Genomic DNA, 17,748 nt, shown 5'->3' with positions numbered 1-17,748 from the left:
AATCATTTACTTATAGTACATAGGAGCCACACAGTGGTACGACCTCAAAAACAGTGTAAAACTGACAACCAATCTAAGGACTTTTAGGCAGAAAACTAAATCATGTCTATTAGAAGGTTCCCCTATAGAGGGTCATTAGACTAGGATATCACTTGTTTGTATGTATGTACTGTGTATGTTACTTGTGTTTTTGTATTGTTGCGTAATGTGTAATGTGTACTGTGTATGTACTGTGTATGTTACATGTGTTTTTGTATTGTTGCGTATAGTTACATGTGATTTGTATTGTAATGTGTTTTTAACTTATTGACTGTTAAATGTGAGAGGACCTCAACGGAAATAAGTCTCAGGACTTTCTTGGGTAATCCTTGAACTGCGGTGACCATGTGGTTTTTGGCTTTTCAAAATATATCAAATCAAATTAGGCATGCATGGGTGGATGGTAGGAGTGGTTGCTACAGTATTTCACGCTAGTGTGTAGTAGCCTAAGTAGGTGGTTGCTGGGATGTTGTCATTTAGATTGGAACACAGTGCTCGAGTTCCATATTCATGAGTAGTATATAGGCTATAGTAGCCCTGCATGTTCTTCCAGTTCCAGACAGCTACCTAGACAGCAGTAGCCTATATACTAGTGTCTCAGTAGGCCTGACCTCTGGCCTCCTCTCACTCACTCACACTGACTCTGTTTTGCCTTTTGGTTTTCTTCTCAGAGCTGCTGCTGCTGTTAGCACTCCGCTCTACTCCACTCGCTTCCACAGATAAATATCGTGAAAATAGCAGATCTGCAAGATCTACACGATCTTGTAAATAGGCTATTATCACAATGTGTGCCTCTTTCTTATATAATTTCACAATTTGGCCAATGTTTGACCTTTTTTTTTTGTGCTTCCATATTCATGAGTAGTAGCCCTGCAAGTTCTTCCAGACAGCAGTAGCCCATAGCGTCTCAGTAGGTCTGACCTCTCCAGCCTCCACTCACTCACTCTTACTGACTCTGTCTTTCCTTTTGGTCTTTTTCTCAGAGCTGCTGCTGCTGTTAGCACTCCGCTCTCAGTCTCTCTCCGCTCTGCTCTGCTCTACTCCACTCCCCCATTAGAGTCACGGAAATATGGGCCACAGGGAAAATGTGTGAAACTACAAAGAGAAAGGAGATGGGCATATGGACCGCAGAGGAGATGAGGGAGACATTCATGGGTAAAGCCTTAACGCTTAACCACTTAAAACGTAGGTTACATTGCTTCCGAATGGGGGCGAAAATGGCAGATCTACAAGCCGGCAAGTGATTTGGTGTAGACCTCTGGGGGACTCCGGTCAATGAAGTTTAGGGTTTAACCCATTATGACCTGAGGCTGAGGATTCTACAAATGTCTTCTAAATCCTAACAGTTTTCTGAAAAATGTATGTTGCCTATCAGTGGTTCTCAAACTTTTTCATGTCAAGGACCCCCAAAATGATATGTATTTGGCCGCAGACCCCCATCTCAAAATATTTTGTTCCAGGGACCCCCATGAAGCATTTGAGTTTAAAAAGATTATACAAATATATATTGAAAGATTTGCACAAATGTTCACAATTAAAAACAGAATAGCAGACCTACAAGCTCATAGCTCATAACAAATTGACACGCTATGAGCTTGTATATCTGCTATTTTTGAATAGCCAACCAATGTGCTATATTCTGAAACCAATTACATTACGAGTATAGAGGAAGCTTGTAATTGTACATATTGACAGTGCTTAGTACAATATTGGCCTATAAATGTACATTGTAAATATCTCACATTCAAAACCAGATATATAACTGCACTGTCTGGAATCCTTTCTACTGTTAACTGTTAAATTAAATGTACAATGTACAGTATATTGATGATATAGGTCTTTATATGGAGTTTTGGTTTGTTTGGAAGTTTGCCAGGTTGGACTTCTTCCATTCCCGACATCATAGTTTTGAGAAATGGAAAAAAACACAGATTTCCATACAATATGTATTGCCCATGAGAATGGCAAATTATAAAATAGTTACAGTCTTTCACATTATTTGAATTTCCAGCGTAAAATTATCTGTTGCTGTGTCCGTAATTTATACTCCATCGTAAGATGGTGTTGCTCACCGAAAATAACTTTTCAAGCAAAGACAGAAAGAAAGAAAAACAGCGATGTGATAATATTAAATATGTGAATAATGTAAGCCTGAAAATTAGATTTTCATCTATCTTGCCATGATCAAGGAGCCAGTGTTCAGCTGTTCAGGGGCTCTCAATTCTCCTTGTCCTGATTGGTGCTAATTATTGATGAGAGGGGAAGCAGGTGGATGATTAAAGTGTCTAGACCAGTGTTTCCCAACCTGTGGGCTGAGGCCCACTGATGGGCCGTGGGACAAGTTACTTATCCTCAACAGCTCATTTCCAATGTGAAGAAGTTGCTCAAACAACAAACAATCTTTGCAACTGTTCCTGTTGGGGTAGGTCGAAATGATGTGACTAAAGATTATGTCATGGACAGGACCGCGGGCACACATTGCCATTGTGGGGGGACGGCCGGGAGGGCAGACTGCAGACAGAGATGGACTGATAGTAAATGGACACACAGATAAAGTCGGTGAGACAGAGAAAAGCCCTTGAGCTTGAGAGACCATCACCAATAAGTAACCGCCGACTCTCCAATCACCAGCGCCATCACGACATCCTCTTGTGACACACACTCCATCAGTTCACAAAGAGATATGAAGAGCCAAAGCAAAGAGATGATTACACAGTAGAAATCCTCTGTGTTAATATGATTCTGATGTTCTGTTTAGATAGGAGATGAAGCTAGTTGTGAGGCCAAGATGAATCAGTGAGAGAGACAGAGAAAGTCAAGCAAGGTATTATGAAACCAAATATAAACACCAAATCAGTGGCGTACTTTACTCAAGTACTGTACTTAAGTACAACTTTGAGGTACTTTTACTTTGACTTTAATTGAGTATGTAATACTTAAATTTGAAAACTTTTGTTGCAAATTACTTTACATGTGCATCAGCTATTTTCAAATAAATTGACACATTTTGAAATATCTTCAGACAATGTGTGTAAGAGTACATTTAAATGCCAATTATTTTGTACTCAAGTAACATTTTGAATACAGACCTTTTTCTTGTAACAGAGTCCTTCAGCATTGTGGTATGGATACTTTTACTTGAGTAACAAATCACAACGGCACCGAATGAACATACTGTACTGTATCATTGTGAATGTACGTGACGTGAGAGACAGAGATGAAGCACTCGGGAGATAAAGCGGAAGACAAATGGAGACATGGAACCATTGTGGAACATCATTTTGCCAGTTTATGAATTATTGATGCAGGGGAGATATTTTAAGCCCCCCATATCCTGAACAATGAGGGGGTGGAGGTAAAGAGAGGAGGGGTGAGGGGGCTTATCATTCCCCTGTCATTTTCCGGTGAATATCTTTATATTCACACACGCACCCACGCACGCATGTATGCACACACAGACACACACACACACACACACACACACACACACACACACACACACACACACACACACACACACACACACACACACACACACACACACACACACACACACACACACACACCCTTGACGGATCTCTACCCCCAGGTACTCAAGGGACGATCGCTCACACACATACAAAAAGGTTCACCAATAATCGTTAAGCTTGATTACTGTTCCTATATATTAATAATTCAGCTGGATCAATAGGGAATTGCTCACTGTCCTGCTGTGACATAGACTCTAGTGGCCTATGGAGAAGGAGGCTATTGACCTACAGTAGACCAGGGGGGTAGGCAATGCTTGTTTCATATTCAGACAGGGTCAGACAGCTTACTTTTCATAATAATAATAATATTAAAGCCAATTCTGTAGTGGTTTTCAAACCTTTGGGGCACAAGGCACACCAATTGGCAAGTCAAAATCTGGATTCATAACGAAAATAGCAGATCTACAAGCTCACAATGCGTCGTATTGCGACGCACTGCATTTGGGGCATTATTTATGACATGTCCAAAATAAGTAAGTGGTTAAAACATTTAGACGTTAAGGTATATAATATCACTCTGTAATGTGAAATGAACCAGCTCAGTGGCCTTGTGGTTAGAGTGTCTACCCTGAGACTGGTCGGTGTTCAATTCGCAGCTAGGTCATACCAACAAAGGCTATAAAAATGGGACCCAATGCCTCCCTGCTTGGCACTCAGCATCAAGGGTTGAATTGGGGGTAAGTACCTGCAACATACTATATCATGTCCAGGGGGTGTGCTTGTACATCAAGCTGCCTCATACTACAGAAAGGCTCCTGTCCTATGGTAGTAGTCAGGTATTGGCCAGAGTATATCACTACACTACATAGATGTATTTATTCTCCTGCTCTGGCAGATATTCGTCTGGTTTCCAGGCTAGACTCGTTGGCCACATGGCTTGGGAACCGTTGGTTCCAAAGGCTACTTACTTATTGTGAAATGACTAGAGTGAGCACAATGAACTAAAGTAAATACAAATTATAATGATTCAATTCATTCAATTTGTATAGTTATATATTCATTAATATATTCACTCATTTGGACAGTCTGCCTTCACAGTAAAGGGGGCAAACATTTGGAACTCTTTGAATACGGGTCTAAAACTAGAGACGGATGCTAATGTGTTTAACAGAGGACTCAAATTATGGTCACATCAACTGTGTTCACATGAATAGTTTCTGACTGGTTATTTGAATCTCTGGTCTGGTTTTGATTATGTTAATTATTACTTTATTCTTTTTGTGTACTTGATTGGGTTTTAGACTAGTGTTCTATTCTATTTTAGAAAAGCCTTCTCTATGGACAGGTGTTGAAAACTAGCACTCGTGCTATACAGCTGCATTACAAGCAATGCATCTGGTTCATCAAATGTGATTGTGATGTCCATGTCAAATAAATAAACATAACATATTGCAATAATAACGTGTGAATGCCACAGAATCCCAAGGCACATCTGGACTTGTGTCACGGCAGACGGCAAACCGGTGTGTGCCTCGGCACACCTTTTGGGAACCACTGAGGCAGGGTCTGTTCTCACTGTCAGTCACCTGACCTGCTGCTGATCAACTGAAGGAGAGAGCAACATGGCAAGACCTTCAGGCATAACAATCTGAATGAGACATAATCTAGTTACCACAGCTTTTCTCTGCGCTTGCGCTCGTGTGTGAGTATGTGCATGCATGTGCATGTTTGTGTATGTTTGGGCTGTATAGAGAGAGCACCTCCATGCCCCCATAGACGGAATAATTGATTTAATTCCAACATAATCTGATTCTCCATCATGGAAGTCAACAGGATATTTACTGATAAACCATGTAAGAATAAAACAGTTATAGCATTATATTTCAACCTACATTGTAGGCAATGGCACAACTCATAATATAAGCAGACTGGCTGTACAGTAAGTATAGATGTCACTTCACACAGGGTCCATAATGTCCTGAGGTGACGTTTCCCAGGAAACAGAGACCCCTGCTGTCTGGAAGGAGTCACTGGCAGCTCAATCCTGGCTGCACCGTGTCAAAAATCACTGCTACTTTATCCTTCCTGACACTCCAGTTGAGGCCATTTCTCCAGAGAGCATAAAAGGGCTGTAAGTAATGTTCATTGATTCCTGGCTACTAGGGCTTTTACAGGCTGTATTTTCTTAAACCAGTGGGTATCAAATGTTGGAGAAAATAAAAGCCACCATATAGCCAGTGTTCCCTAAATTGTGTTTTGAGTCTCAGACCCATTTCTATGGGTTGCAAAGAAGAAAAAAATATATACGTATTTTGTCTGTCAAAAATACCAGATCTATAATATAAGCTCACAACGAGTCACAAGCTTTCAGATGTGATATTGAAACTTTAATAATTCATGATGTAGGCTATTTTCCTGTATGTAAGACATCATATGTCCTTGTTTGGGTCTTGAGCTGAAAAGGTTTGGGCACCTGCATGCCATAAGCAACAATTTGTTTTCAATGATTTAATAGTTTAATATAATGTATATAAAATGCCCGTTATACTCTTGGCGGGCAGTAAGTACAAGTAAATGATGGGGATGCAGGCAGCCTACCATATGTAGGCCAAACCCATAAATCAATACAGTACATTATACACATGGACAGGCAGGGTTCCCCCATGGCATTCCTCCTTCCTTATATCCTCCCAGAGGTGGAAAGTAACTAAGTTACATTTACTCAAGTACTGTACTCCATTTTTCAATACTTTGCAGTACTCCACTACATCTCAGAGTCAGATATTGTGCTTTTTACTCCACAACAATCATTTGACAGCTTTAGTTTCAGGTTACAGATTTAGATTATTATTCGTTGCTGTCGAGCAGGAAGTTCCAAGAACCTCTTTTCTCCATATCTTTACTTTTTATGTTTTTTTTTGTAAATTAATACCCTATTTTGTCACACTATGGTGTCAGGCAAAAGTAGCGAAAATAGCCTATATACAAGCTCAGAATGTGTCCCATCACAACGCGTTTTCAGCTTTTCTTGGTATTTTTACATTTTGAATCCTGAAAGGTATTTGGACATATGACATCAACCAATTAAACTCTATAATTTATACTTTGGCTATTTAAAAAGAAAAAGAACAATTGTAGTACTTTTACTTTGGTACTGTTTTGATGGCATTACTTTTGTACTTTGACCCAAGGGAAAAAATGAATACATACTTTTACTTGTAAAAATGAAAATATCTATGTATTGCAACTTTTACTTAAAGGAGTAGTTCACCCAAAAATGACTTATTTTCTAACAATTACACATCCCATGAAGCCTTGAATTCCTGGAGATTTTTTTGTTTTTGTCGCATTCCTAAGCCAATAATTTCAGGACCGACGGAGAGAGTAGGAGACTGACCGATGACCGGGTCATCAAATTATTGGCTCAGGAATGCGACAAAAAATAAGAAAATCTCCATGTTTTCAAGGCTTCAGAGTGTGTACAGTAATTGATAGAAAATAATAAATTGTTTGGGTGAACTACTCCTTTAAAAGGATCCCTAGCTAATAATCCTTATATGCCTTAATACATTATAATTGTATGAAACTAAAAACTAAAAACCAACTTAATACTTCATAAGGTTAATATGAGCATCAAAACAATATTTTAAATATGTATTAGCATAGCACATATTCCATACATTCCATGAGGGCTGGACCACACATGGACAAATGACATCATCAACTTGCGACAGGCATTGTCCCCCTTGTGTAAAAGTATAGTATAAACTATTTCTAAAATAAATACAATATTTAAGGTGTTTTGAATTCAAATGTTTAGATATTTAGGCCAATTATAATGTATTAAGGCATATAAGGATTATTAGCCGGGGATCCTTTGAAGTAAAAAACAATCTGAGTCAGCTATTTCTTCCTCCACTGCCTCCTCCCTCCTGACATAATCCATAACTCCTACACCTATATGATCCATTCATTCTACCTCCTTCACCCCTGCTTCGCTACCCAATCTAATTTTCCTCCATTCTCTCTAGGTTCACCCGCCCACAAATCCAATACGATACAAAGCAATGAGCTGCCCATGTTAACCCCCCCCCCCCTTGTGTCAAAAGGAAATCCTCCATCCTGGTCCTCCACACAGCTCTGGGGATCAACTAACTAACCTGTCCCAATGTACAGTACACAGTCCTCCCATGGCTATAATATATGAGCCCATAAAGAGCCTTTGTGTTCCTATTTACAAATGCAGATCTGCTGTTGTGACAAATGGGCATGGTTTCACTGTTGCAACACACACACGCACGCACACACACACGCACGCATGCACGCACGCACGCACGCACGCACGCACGCACACACACACACACACACACACACACACACACACACACACACACACACACACACACGTTTGTACTGCTATATTTCTGAGGACATTTAAAAAATGTCTAGGCATTTTTGACCCAAACGCAATAAATGAAGCATAGCGTCATTTATAAACATGACGCTATGTAATCAGCTGTCAGTCAGCTGATTTGAACATCAGCTTTCTTGAATATAGTATTCCCTGAATATATGCTTAGCAGGCTGCTTCGACAAAATTCAAGGAATATCTCCCAAGAGCGGAGCTTTAACGCCAAGCTTAACTGTATTCCATTTATTGCAAAAAAATGGTTAAATCTACTTTGACGTGAGTGTTTCTGATTGAACTGAAATAATAGTAGATCTAAAGCTCACAACGTGTCACAGCGCAACGTGTTGTGAGCTTGTAGATCTGCTATTGTTGGTGCTGTAGTGATATGCAATAGGAACGTTATATTGGGGGCACCCGTGTGCGCCCGGAATGTTATGTTGGTTACACCTGTTTGTATACCAGTCTGCTATGACCACACTACTACCCATAGAGGTATAACATAGCTACTACCTCAGTAAAGATCAGTCCAGTCTATAAAGAATTGTATTCATTGTCTCAATAATACTTCAGGTGCCCAACTAAAAAGTACATACATCAGGCATAACTCCAACCCTAACCCCTAATCGTAACCTCTAAATACCTAAATCCAGCCTGAATCATTTCCTATTTGTAAGCCTATAACCCCCCCAAAATGTCTTTTAACCATAAAACAAAAAAATATATTATGTGAGGACCAGGGAAATTGTCCTCACAATGTCTACTTCTCAAATTCTACTAGGCTACATGTGGTTGTATAGTAAGTATAGTAATACAAGTACACACACACACACGCGCACGTGCACACACACACACACGCGCACGTGCACACGCACGCACGCACGCACGCACGCACGCACGCACGCACGCACGCACGCACGCACGCACGCACGCACGCACGCACGCACACACACACACACACACACACACACACACACACACACACACAGGGAACCTCATATTGCTCCTAGCTGTATACTCCCATAAAGAACATGCCAGTGGACAGGCTATTAACCTAGCTGTGTATATTAGGCGATAAATCAGCCCACACAGCAATGAGACAAATATGTTGGGTGTTAAGGGTTGCTGTGTAGCCTGTATGCTCCTCAGGGCATTATAGTTCACACATAGAAGACACATAAATACATGTGAACTTGGGCCCCATGGCAAAATATAAATATTGATAACACAAATAACAATCAATATTGATTCATTATTATATTTTTTCATTCTGTAGTGTGCTAGTGAGCAATTTAACCTCAAGATCAAGAAGGATTTTTATTGTCAAGTACAAGCAGCGAAATGTTGGTGGGACTGGAACTGGAACTGTGCTAACATAATATGATATAGATATGGGTAAAAATACTGGATGTAATAGAAATTATGGCTAGGGTTAGCGTTCGTCTTTATTTTCCTCACTGTAGGCCTGTATTTGTTGACCAGAGTCCCCCAGAGGTCTATACTTATACGCCCCTCCTTTTTCCCCTCTACTTCAAATATCTTCATCGAAAACAGCAGCTCTACAAGCTCGTTGCAACACATTGTGACGCTTGTTGATTGCTATTTTTTTGAATACCAAATTTAGGCATCGTTTGGGGTTAAGTTTAGGAATAAGGTTAGGTTTTGGCACTGTTTTACTGGGGTTAAAGGGCAAGACCACTTTGGTAGAGGTTTGGGTTGTGTAGTTACCTTGCCATGATGTAACTCCAAAGGTGGATCATGGCAAGGTAACTACACAACCCAAACCTCTACCAAAGTGGTCTTACCCTTTAAGTTTAGGAATAAGGTTAGGTTTTGGCACCGTTTTACTGGGGTTAAGTTTAGGAATAAGGTTAGGTTTAGGCAAAGTTTTACTGAGGTTACGTTTAGGAATACCTGGTGGCGAAAGTTCCGAGGTCGCAGGATTTGACCCAGGGCGAGCGTGTTTTGGGGGTGAGCGATGAGCATTCTTGTATTCATACTGCACCATGGTACAGTCCATGGAAGGGCCAGAACGACACATCTGGGATGTTTTGGTGATAAACTGCTGGCTTCTTCCATTCTAATCTGGAGAGGACATTGAGCAAAGCTCCTTCCTTTTTTCCCTCTTTTTAAAAAAGAACACTGGCCTGATAATCAAACGGCAATTAGTGGATCAATACCATCAGCTGTCTCGAGAAGGCTGTCTGGGCCATTGCCCCCCCCCCCCATCCCCCCACCTCCTTTTGGGCCAAACACCGGAAGCCCAGTGAGCTGAGAGTGCCACATTATACAGCTGCTAATATGTGTCTATGAGGGGAATCCGATCACCCAACATGCATTACTGTGGTGCTTAAACCATTAAGACCTGAGGCCGATTCTACTAAATGTCTTCTACATCCGTTTCTAAACAGTTTTCTGAAAAACGTATGTTCTCAAACCTTTTCATGTCAAGGACCCCCAACATTATATGTATTTGGCTGTGGATCCCCATCTCAAAATATTTTGTTCCAGGGACCCCCAGAAGCAAAGATTTGAGTTAAAATGTTTTGCTTTAAAATAATATATATTCAAAGATTTGCAAAAAAATCTACAAGCTAATGGTTAATGTAGTTAAAATCTAAGTTGACACAAATTCTTTCCCGGTTTTAATGGGTTAAAACCCACAGAGGTGGAGCAGTCGCGCTGTGGAGCGTTTGAGCTTGGCTATTTTCCCGCAACGAGACATGATGTGCAGCTGAGTATAAATCAGGCTTAAATGTGTGTGCACTAAAGAGGGGAATGGGGGGTCCCCAGCAGAATGTGTTAATATCAAAGTATCTAAATCAGTTAAAAAAAATTGCAACGCATCACATTGTGAGCTTGTAGATCAGCTATTTTCGGAAATATTTGGAAAAATCTTGAAAGATTTTGAAAAAAATGTAACAACAGAATTCCTCTCTAAAGGCACAAAATATAAAAAATGGAGACACACGGCCAAATAGACATCAATTTGGGTTTACTTGACAAGAAAATGTCAAGTCCTCGGTGCTGCGGTTCTCCGCTTCCTGGATCTCCATGTAGTCAGATTTACTGAGAGTGGATCCGCTGCCATTACTCCTTCCGCTTTTCTTCAGATCAGAGTCGTCGTTGCTGGGGATGTTCAGGTCCCATTCCTGCTCCTCGCCCTCCTTCTCCCTGTGGTAGAAGTAGTTGAAGTTGGAGACGATGATAGGCACGGGCAGGGCGATGGTCAGCACGCCAGCGATGGCACAAAGAGAGCCCACTATCTTTCCCCCGATGGTGGTGGGGGCCATATCTCCATAGCCCACAGTAGTCATGGTGACGACAGCCCACCAAAAGGCCTCTGGGATGCTTCCGAACTGGGAATCTGATAAATGTGCCTCTGCGAAATAGACGGCGCTGGAGAAGAGGATGACTCCGGTGAAGAGGAAGCAGATGAAAAAGCCCAGCTCGCGCATGCTGGCCTTGAAAGTCTGTCCCAGGATCTGGAGACCCGTGGAGTGACGCGAGAGCTTGAAGATACGGAACACCCGGACCAGACGGATGGCACGGAGGATACGGCCCGCCTGGGCATCCTCTGGTCTCTTCGCCAATTCCATGCCCAGCATGATGAAGTAGGGTATGATGGCCACGATATCGATGATGTTCATGATGTGGGCGAAAAACACGGCTTTGCTGGGACAGGCAAAGAACCGGACGAGGAACTCAAACGAGAACCAGATGATGCAGAGGGTCTCCAAGATGAAGAATGGATCAGTGAAATAGGTGTAGGTGTAGGTGGTGATGGTATTGTTGCCGACTGTGTAAGCTTTGTTCACTACTTTTCGGAAGACAGGCAGTGTCTCCAGACAGAAGCTGACGATAGAGATGAGTATGACCATAACAGAGAGGATGGCGATGATACGGGCAGGACCCGAGCTGTCTGAGTATTCAAAGAGGAGCCACACCTGTTTCTGGAACTCATTCTCTGGCAGTAGCCGCACTTTTTTCGTCTTCTTTATGAGGCCCTCATCCTCTCTGAAGATCTCGATAGCCTCGTCGCCCAGCTCATAAAACCGGATCTCCTCAGTGAATATGTCTGGGGTCACGTTAACTGGCTGGTATAACCTCCCTCCCGACTGGTAGTAATACAGAATAGCATCAAAACTTGGCCGGTTCCGGTCGAAAAAGTACTCGTTCCTGAGAGAATCAAAGTACCTCATCCTCTTCTTGTGGTCCCCCAGCAGGGTCTCTGGGAACTGGGAGAGGGTCTTGAGCTGGGTCTCGAAGCGTAAGCCAGAGATGTTGATGACCACCCTCTCACAGCACCCGCGGTTCGGTTCTGGATCGTACGCTGCTGCCTCATCCACAGAGTCGCCCGTGGCGACCGTCATAGTGTAGAGCGATGGAACCTGCAGCTTTCAGACAGGGTGGTGCCACCCCTGGGCACCAGGAGATAAGGCCTTCACACAGTTACTGTCCGTCGTACAGACAGAACTGCCTCTGATGTGTGTAAAATCTTTGCATTTTAATACCCTTGCACTGAAAAGCCTTGCAAACGTTAAAACGTGTAAGGCTTCCTTTCATACACAAGTAGGAAAATATGCACAGAACAATATAGGGTTCAGAGCAAGTGTGTTGTGACACGTTGTGACGGCTGAGGCTATATGTGACGGCTATATCTATTTTGTCCAAATATTCGCCCCTGAATAGGGAGGCTAAGATTCATGTGGTTAAACGGCAAGGTTTAAGCAGACAAACAACATATTGTTCCACTGGATACTGTGATACAGACTTTGCTCCCCAACATTGCTCTGGCATATATATCCATAAGTGACGTCATACGGTGAGGCCATCTGACGTGTGTCTGACAGAAGACAGGGGTAGGTAACAGTTCAAAACAAATCTTAGTGACAATACCACATGACGTTGTCTGTCTACCACGACATACTGTGAAGTTGTTAACATGAAAAAATGCTGTTGGTGTATACAGTATATACTATACCAAGATTATATGCACATGTACGCTGATGTTCTCTCTTTTTTTGGTGCTATTTTTGCACTCTGTCTTTCTTTTTTAAATCTTTTTACGGTTTTATCATTATTACTGTTGTTATTATCTATGCTGTTGCATTGTCTGAAGGAAGCCAAACTAAAATATGTTTTACTCTCATGTACCTGTACACAAGAACAATAAAGTACAACCTGTGTCCTAAGTAGCTACCAGGTCTTGTTACTTAACTTAAGACCTGGAGGCGTGGGCCAATGCTGTTTGGCTGTTTTGAGTGTCCAAACCTGGTACTTAAGACACACAAAAAAGGGCCCTATAAATTCAACGATTTGCAAAAGAAAATCACGATTTTTCAAAAATAGCAGATTCACAAGCTCGTAGCACGGCACAAAGTGACGCGCTAGGAGCTAAAAATAGTATAAAATAGTATAAAATAATGGTTAAAGTGGATAAAATCTAAAATGACACAGATTCTTTCTCGGTTTTAATGGGTTAAAGCCCACAGAGGTGGAGCGTTCCTCCACCTCTGAGGACAATCTTGAAAGATTTTTAATCTTTTTGAGAAAAAAAAGATCAACAACAGAATTCCTCTCTTAAGGCAAAAAATATTTCAAATAGGGACACGCGGCCACATACATAATCAATTTCAAACATGAAAATGTCTGAGAACCACTGATTTAAAAGAGAATGTGAAAGGCAGAGTGAGTCAGACACCATGCAGTGGGGATTCGGGGAATATTGTTTTTCCTTGTCCCAACTCTGTCTTATAAACATGGAGGCTCACTGTACTTTCTCTCCTACTTCTCCCCTTGTGGTCGTCGACCTTAGCCTGCCCCTCCCCTGTGTGTATAAATAAACCACTTTGCTTTCTGAGTAAACTGCATTGAAAGCATATGATTCACTTAGGACACGGTATCATGGAAGTAAGAGGGGACGGGCTGATGCTCTCGTCAGACATGCCGTACTGTCCCTCTCGTTAATGGACATGAGAACCACCGACAGGCAGCAGAAAGGCCTATCTATATCTTCCCTCATGGTGTTTTCATCACTTTAATGGCCCTGGTTCTCAAACTGTGGGCCCGGGCCGCGAGGGTATACTGTAGGCTCTATGCACAGCAGCCATATTGGAAAGAAATTGGGCCTATTCCTTACTTCCTTCACAGGTGTGATTCTAATGAAGGCTCTGTTCCATTTAGCGTAGCACGGTGGTTCTCAAACATTTTAATATCAAGGACCCCCATAACTCAAGAGTGTACAAATGAAACCAAATGGACCCTTATGGGTCCATTTGGTTCCATTTGCACACTCTCAGAGTTACACACCTGTAAGGTGGCATTTGGAAACCCCCCTTAAGGAACCATGAGGGTCCCTGAATCACACTTTAAGAACCACAGTTGCAGTGTCTCCAGTGAGCCAACATGCACAATATCAGCACCCTGACTCTGTTTGATCAGAATGGAACAGAGCCTTCATTAGTATCATTGGGAACACCTGTGAAGGAGAAGAGGCCCAATTTCTTTCCAATATGGCTGCTGTGCATAGCCCCAAACAATTGGCAAAGCACTTAATGCTAATATAACACTGCTAAACAAATTTCATGGTATGTTTTCTTTAAATGATATATTTTCATCGTGAAACCACTAAATAGGAACTTAGTTCCACTGTTCCAAGCTTAGACTATTATGGCAGTACTGTACTTAAGTACAATTTTGAGGTATTTTTTACTTTACTGGAGTATTTCCAGTGCGTTTACTTTTACTCCATTAGGCAACTATTGTACTTTTACCATTTATATACATTTCGGCCATTTGAAAATAGTCGATCTACAAGCTCAAAATGTGTCGTGATCTGCTATTTCATTTTTTTTTTATACATTTCATACATTTGAAAACATTCTGCATAATGAGTACTTTCTACTTTTGGTACTTTAAGTACATTTTGATACCAATACTTTTGTACTTTTGCTCAAGTCAATTTTGAATTCCAGACTTTTGCTTGTAAATTACATTTTCCACCTTTCCACCTTTTTCCAACCACTGCATAATAATGGCTTGTATTTTGAAATAAAGAGAACCCCTTCTGTCATCTGTCCTATATACGAGCCTCGTTTCACTCGTTGTGAAACATAACAATTCATTATTGTTGAATAGTAGATACTGGACATGTGTTATTTTAACAGTTAACACATTGTGTTTACTGTACACTACACACTGATATGGATCATGTATAAAACAACTCTATTCCACACAGAGTTTCCGCCTGTTCCTGACTTATGGGACCACTATGAACTTTGAGTTAAGAAGCCTTTTATAGAAAATATACAATGTAACCAGGAGGGATTTTACATGGCATTAGAAAGAGGCATACAACAGTGGTTTGAGGTTATCATAATGACATTAGTATTGTTATCATCATCAACACCATCGTTACTCATAGTACTTTTGTAACGGTTATAATCATTTTTGAAACGATGAATGTAAGTATGTATAATGTCCACACAGCCTCGCTCCATTCTCTCTTTAAATCCTCCACAAAGTCCTTTCTTTCTAAAGTGCATGACAAGCATTCGGTTCCAGAGTTCCTCTGTGTGCAACAATGGAGAGTTTTGCTTCTTGATTTGTTGTTGTTACATCTGTAGAAAAGACAGTGGCTCTGTGTACAGACATCTGATATAGGCTAGAACAGTGGTTTTCAAATTGTGTGCCCAAAGGCACACCAATTGGCCGGGTCTCAAGGCATACCTATTTGTGGCGAAAGCTCACATGTCACAATGCAACACATTGTGAGCTATACATTTGGGGGGGGGTAAACATTTTAAATAAAATAGAAAACCTGAACTTAGATTTGTTTTTGCAAATATTGTCAAGCCAAAAACGGGGACACCGGGTTGAAAGCGGTTAAAATATATATTTCTTCAAGGTATACAATTTGCCTCTGTATTGGGAAATGACAATGAAGTGTGCGCAAAGTAGGCCTACATCAGTGTGTCTCAGCACACCGTTTGAGAACCACTGGTCTACCACAAACACACACTTGCAACCAGAGAGAATAATGACGGGGAGTGGGGGTTGGTACTTCCTGACAATCAGTAAGGAAAACAATAACAGAAAATGTAGCGGCTTAGTTGTACTGTATATCTGCAAAGACAACATAGACAGGCAGAGTTCTCAAGAAATTAATGAATACTTTCCTTTGGAGATACGCAGGAGATTTTACATGGCTGAAGCTCATTCTTGTTTTTTTTGTTGTTTTTAAGCTGAAGCTTTAGGCAATTAAGACATCATTGAGCAGCTGTACATGTAAGATACATCGTTTACATGGCTATGTGTCCCCCCCCCCCCCCCCATGTGTTAAAGTCCATTCACTGTGGTATTTAGAGCTGACCTATATATGGCATATAATGCTGCTACAACCTGTATTGTATGTGTACAGTATATTACAATAAACACCTCGAACCAGAAAGCACCTGTACTGTGACTGTATGACATCATCCAGTGACAACAATGTCCATGTCACGTTTGTGTGTGTGTGTGTGTGTGTGTGTGTGTGTGTGTGTGTGTGTGTGTGTGTGTGTGTGTGTGTGTGTGTCATGTATTCCGTACCCGTGTGCACATTCCTTTGTGTAGAAAAAAATATGCAAAGCGAGAAATAGACTAAGATGTTAAGACAGAAAATAGACCTAACCGGAGGGATAATCACAAATGAAAGAAATAGAAACAAAAAACAAAACAAAACAAGATTAAAAGAGGCAGGTAGTCTACAACAGTACTAAATATACACCAGAGGAGAAAAGGAATAAGCCTAATACAGAGGAAGAGAAATGGAGACATTGTAGAACATGGTTCTGTCAGATCATGAATTATTTATGAAGGAGTGATATTTTAAGCTCCCCATATCCTGTTTGTGAGCAATGACTGAATGGGGTACAGAGGTGTGGGTGTGTGTGTGTGCGCGCGCGTGCGCGCGTGCGTGCGTGCGTGCGTGCGTGCGTGTGTGTGTGTGTGTGTGTGTGTACGCGTGCGCGCGCGTGTGCTTGCAAGCTTCCAGTGTCCATTGTTGTTAAGTACAGCACAGCACAGCACAGCACAGCATATGTTTTCCATGGGTAATTAGTTCAGATGAACCTGAAACGATGTGGTGTTGTTGTTGGCTTCTGTCTTATATATCTCCAAATTGTTCGTTTTTGCCTGGACAGCAGAGTAATGTGCTTGGTAATCCATCGGAAAAGAGCTAGGCCATTCCAGAAGAAGTTTTCCGGCCTCAACAGTCACATGGGCACACTGTACCAGTACACAAAAGCTGGCACAGTCAGACAGACATGATGAAAAGGAAAAGTGAAAAGTGCAAGATGGTTGTTGGCAGTTTTTATCATAATGTTCTTTATCTACCCACCCCAACCCCCGCCACAACTTGCAAGAACGATGACTAAACTGTACTTGGCTGACAGTGTGGCTTATCTCTGTGATTGATTTGGAATGGTCTCTTGACTTGTTTGCTGTGGTGTCTTCATGCAAGCCAGACAGACCAAGACCTCACGTCTAATCAGGGCCGCCTAGCAAGACATTCTTTTCCCCTGAAACAATTTGGGTGTTTGGATACCAGCTCGGCTTATGTTACCTGCAGCAGAAAACTCACACACACAGTCATTGACAAGTCTGGGAAAGAATGTACAGAGCACCATGGGGCTGCATCCAACCTGGAGGAAAAGATCAGTATTTTCGACAACTGCTGGCAAGCGGTTATTAAGAGATACATCCTCAGCCTGCGGGCATCTAAAAGTTCTCTCTCTCTCTCTCTCTCTCTCCTCAGCCTGCGGGCATCTAAAAGTTCTCTCTCGCGCG

At 41.6% G+C, this 17,748-nt stretch overlaps 1 protein-coding gene across 1 annotated transcript in view; it reads right to left on the bottom strand.

Moving 5' to 3' along the window:
• The window catches only part of LOC311053260 (potassium voltage-gated channel subfamily A member 2-like), a gene marked incomplete at both ends in the record, with an annotated part of 28,420 nt that extends 16,130 nt beyond the window's left edge, over window positions 1-12,290 (bottom strand). Inside the window, one exon of the mRNA XM_084068721.1 lies at window positions 10,917-12,290. Coding sequence (XP_083924847.1) covers window positions 10,917-12,290 — 1,374 coding nt within the window. The remainder of the gene's footprint in view (window positions 1-10,916) is intronic.
• Between the last annotated feature and the right edge of the window lie 5,458 nt (window positions 12,291-17,748).

Source organism: Gymnoscopelus microlampas (assembly GCF_963454915.1).
Source record: "Gymnoscopelus microlampas genome assembly, chromosome: 10".
Classification (NCBI taxonomy): domain Eukaryota; kingdom Metazoa; phylum Chordata; class Actinopteri; order Myctophiformes; family Myctophidae; genus Gymnoscopelus; species Gymnoscopelus microlampas.
This window is presented reverse-complemented; position numbering and strand designations above follow the sequence as displayed.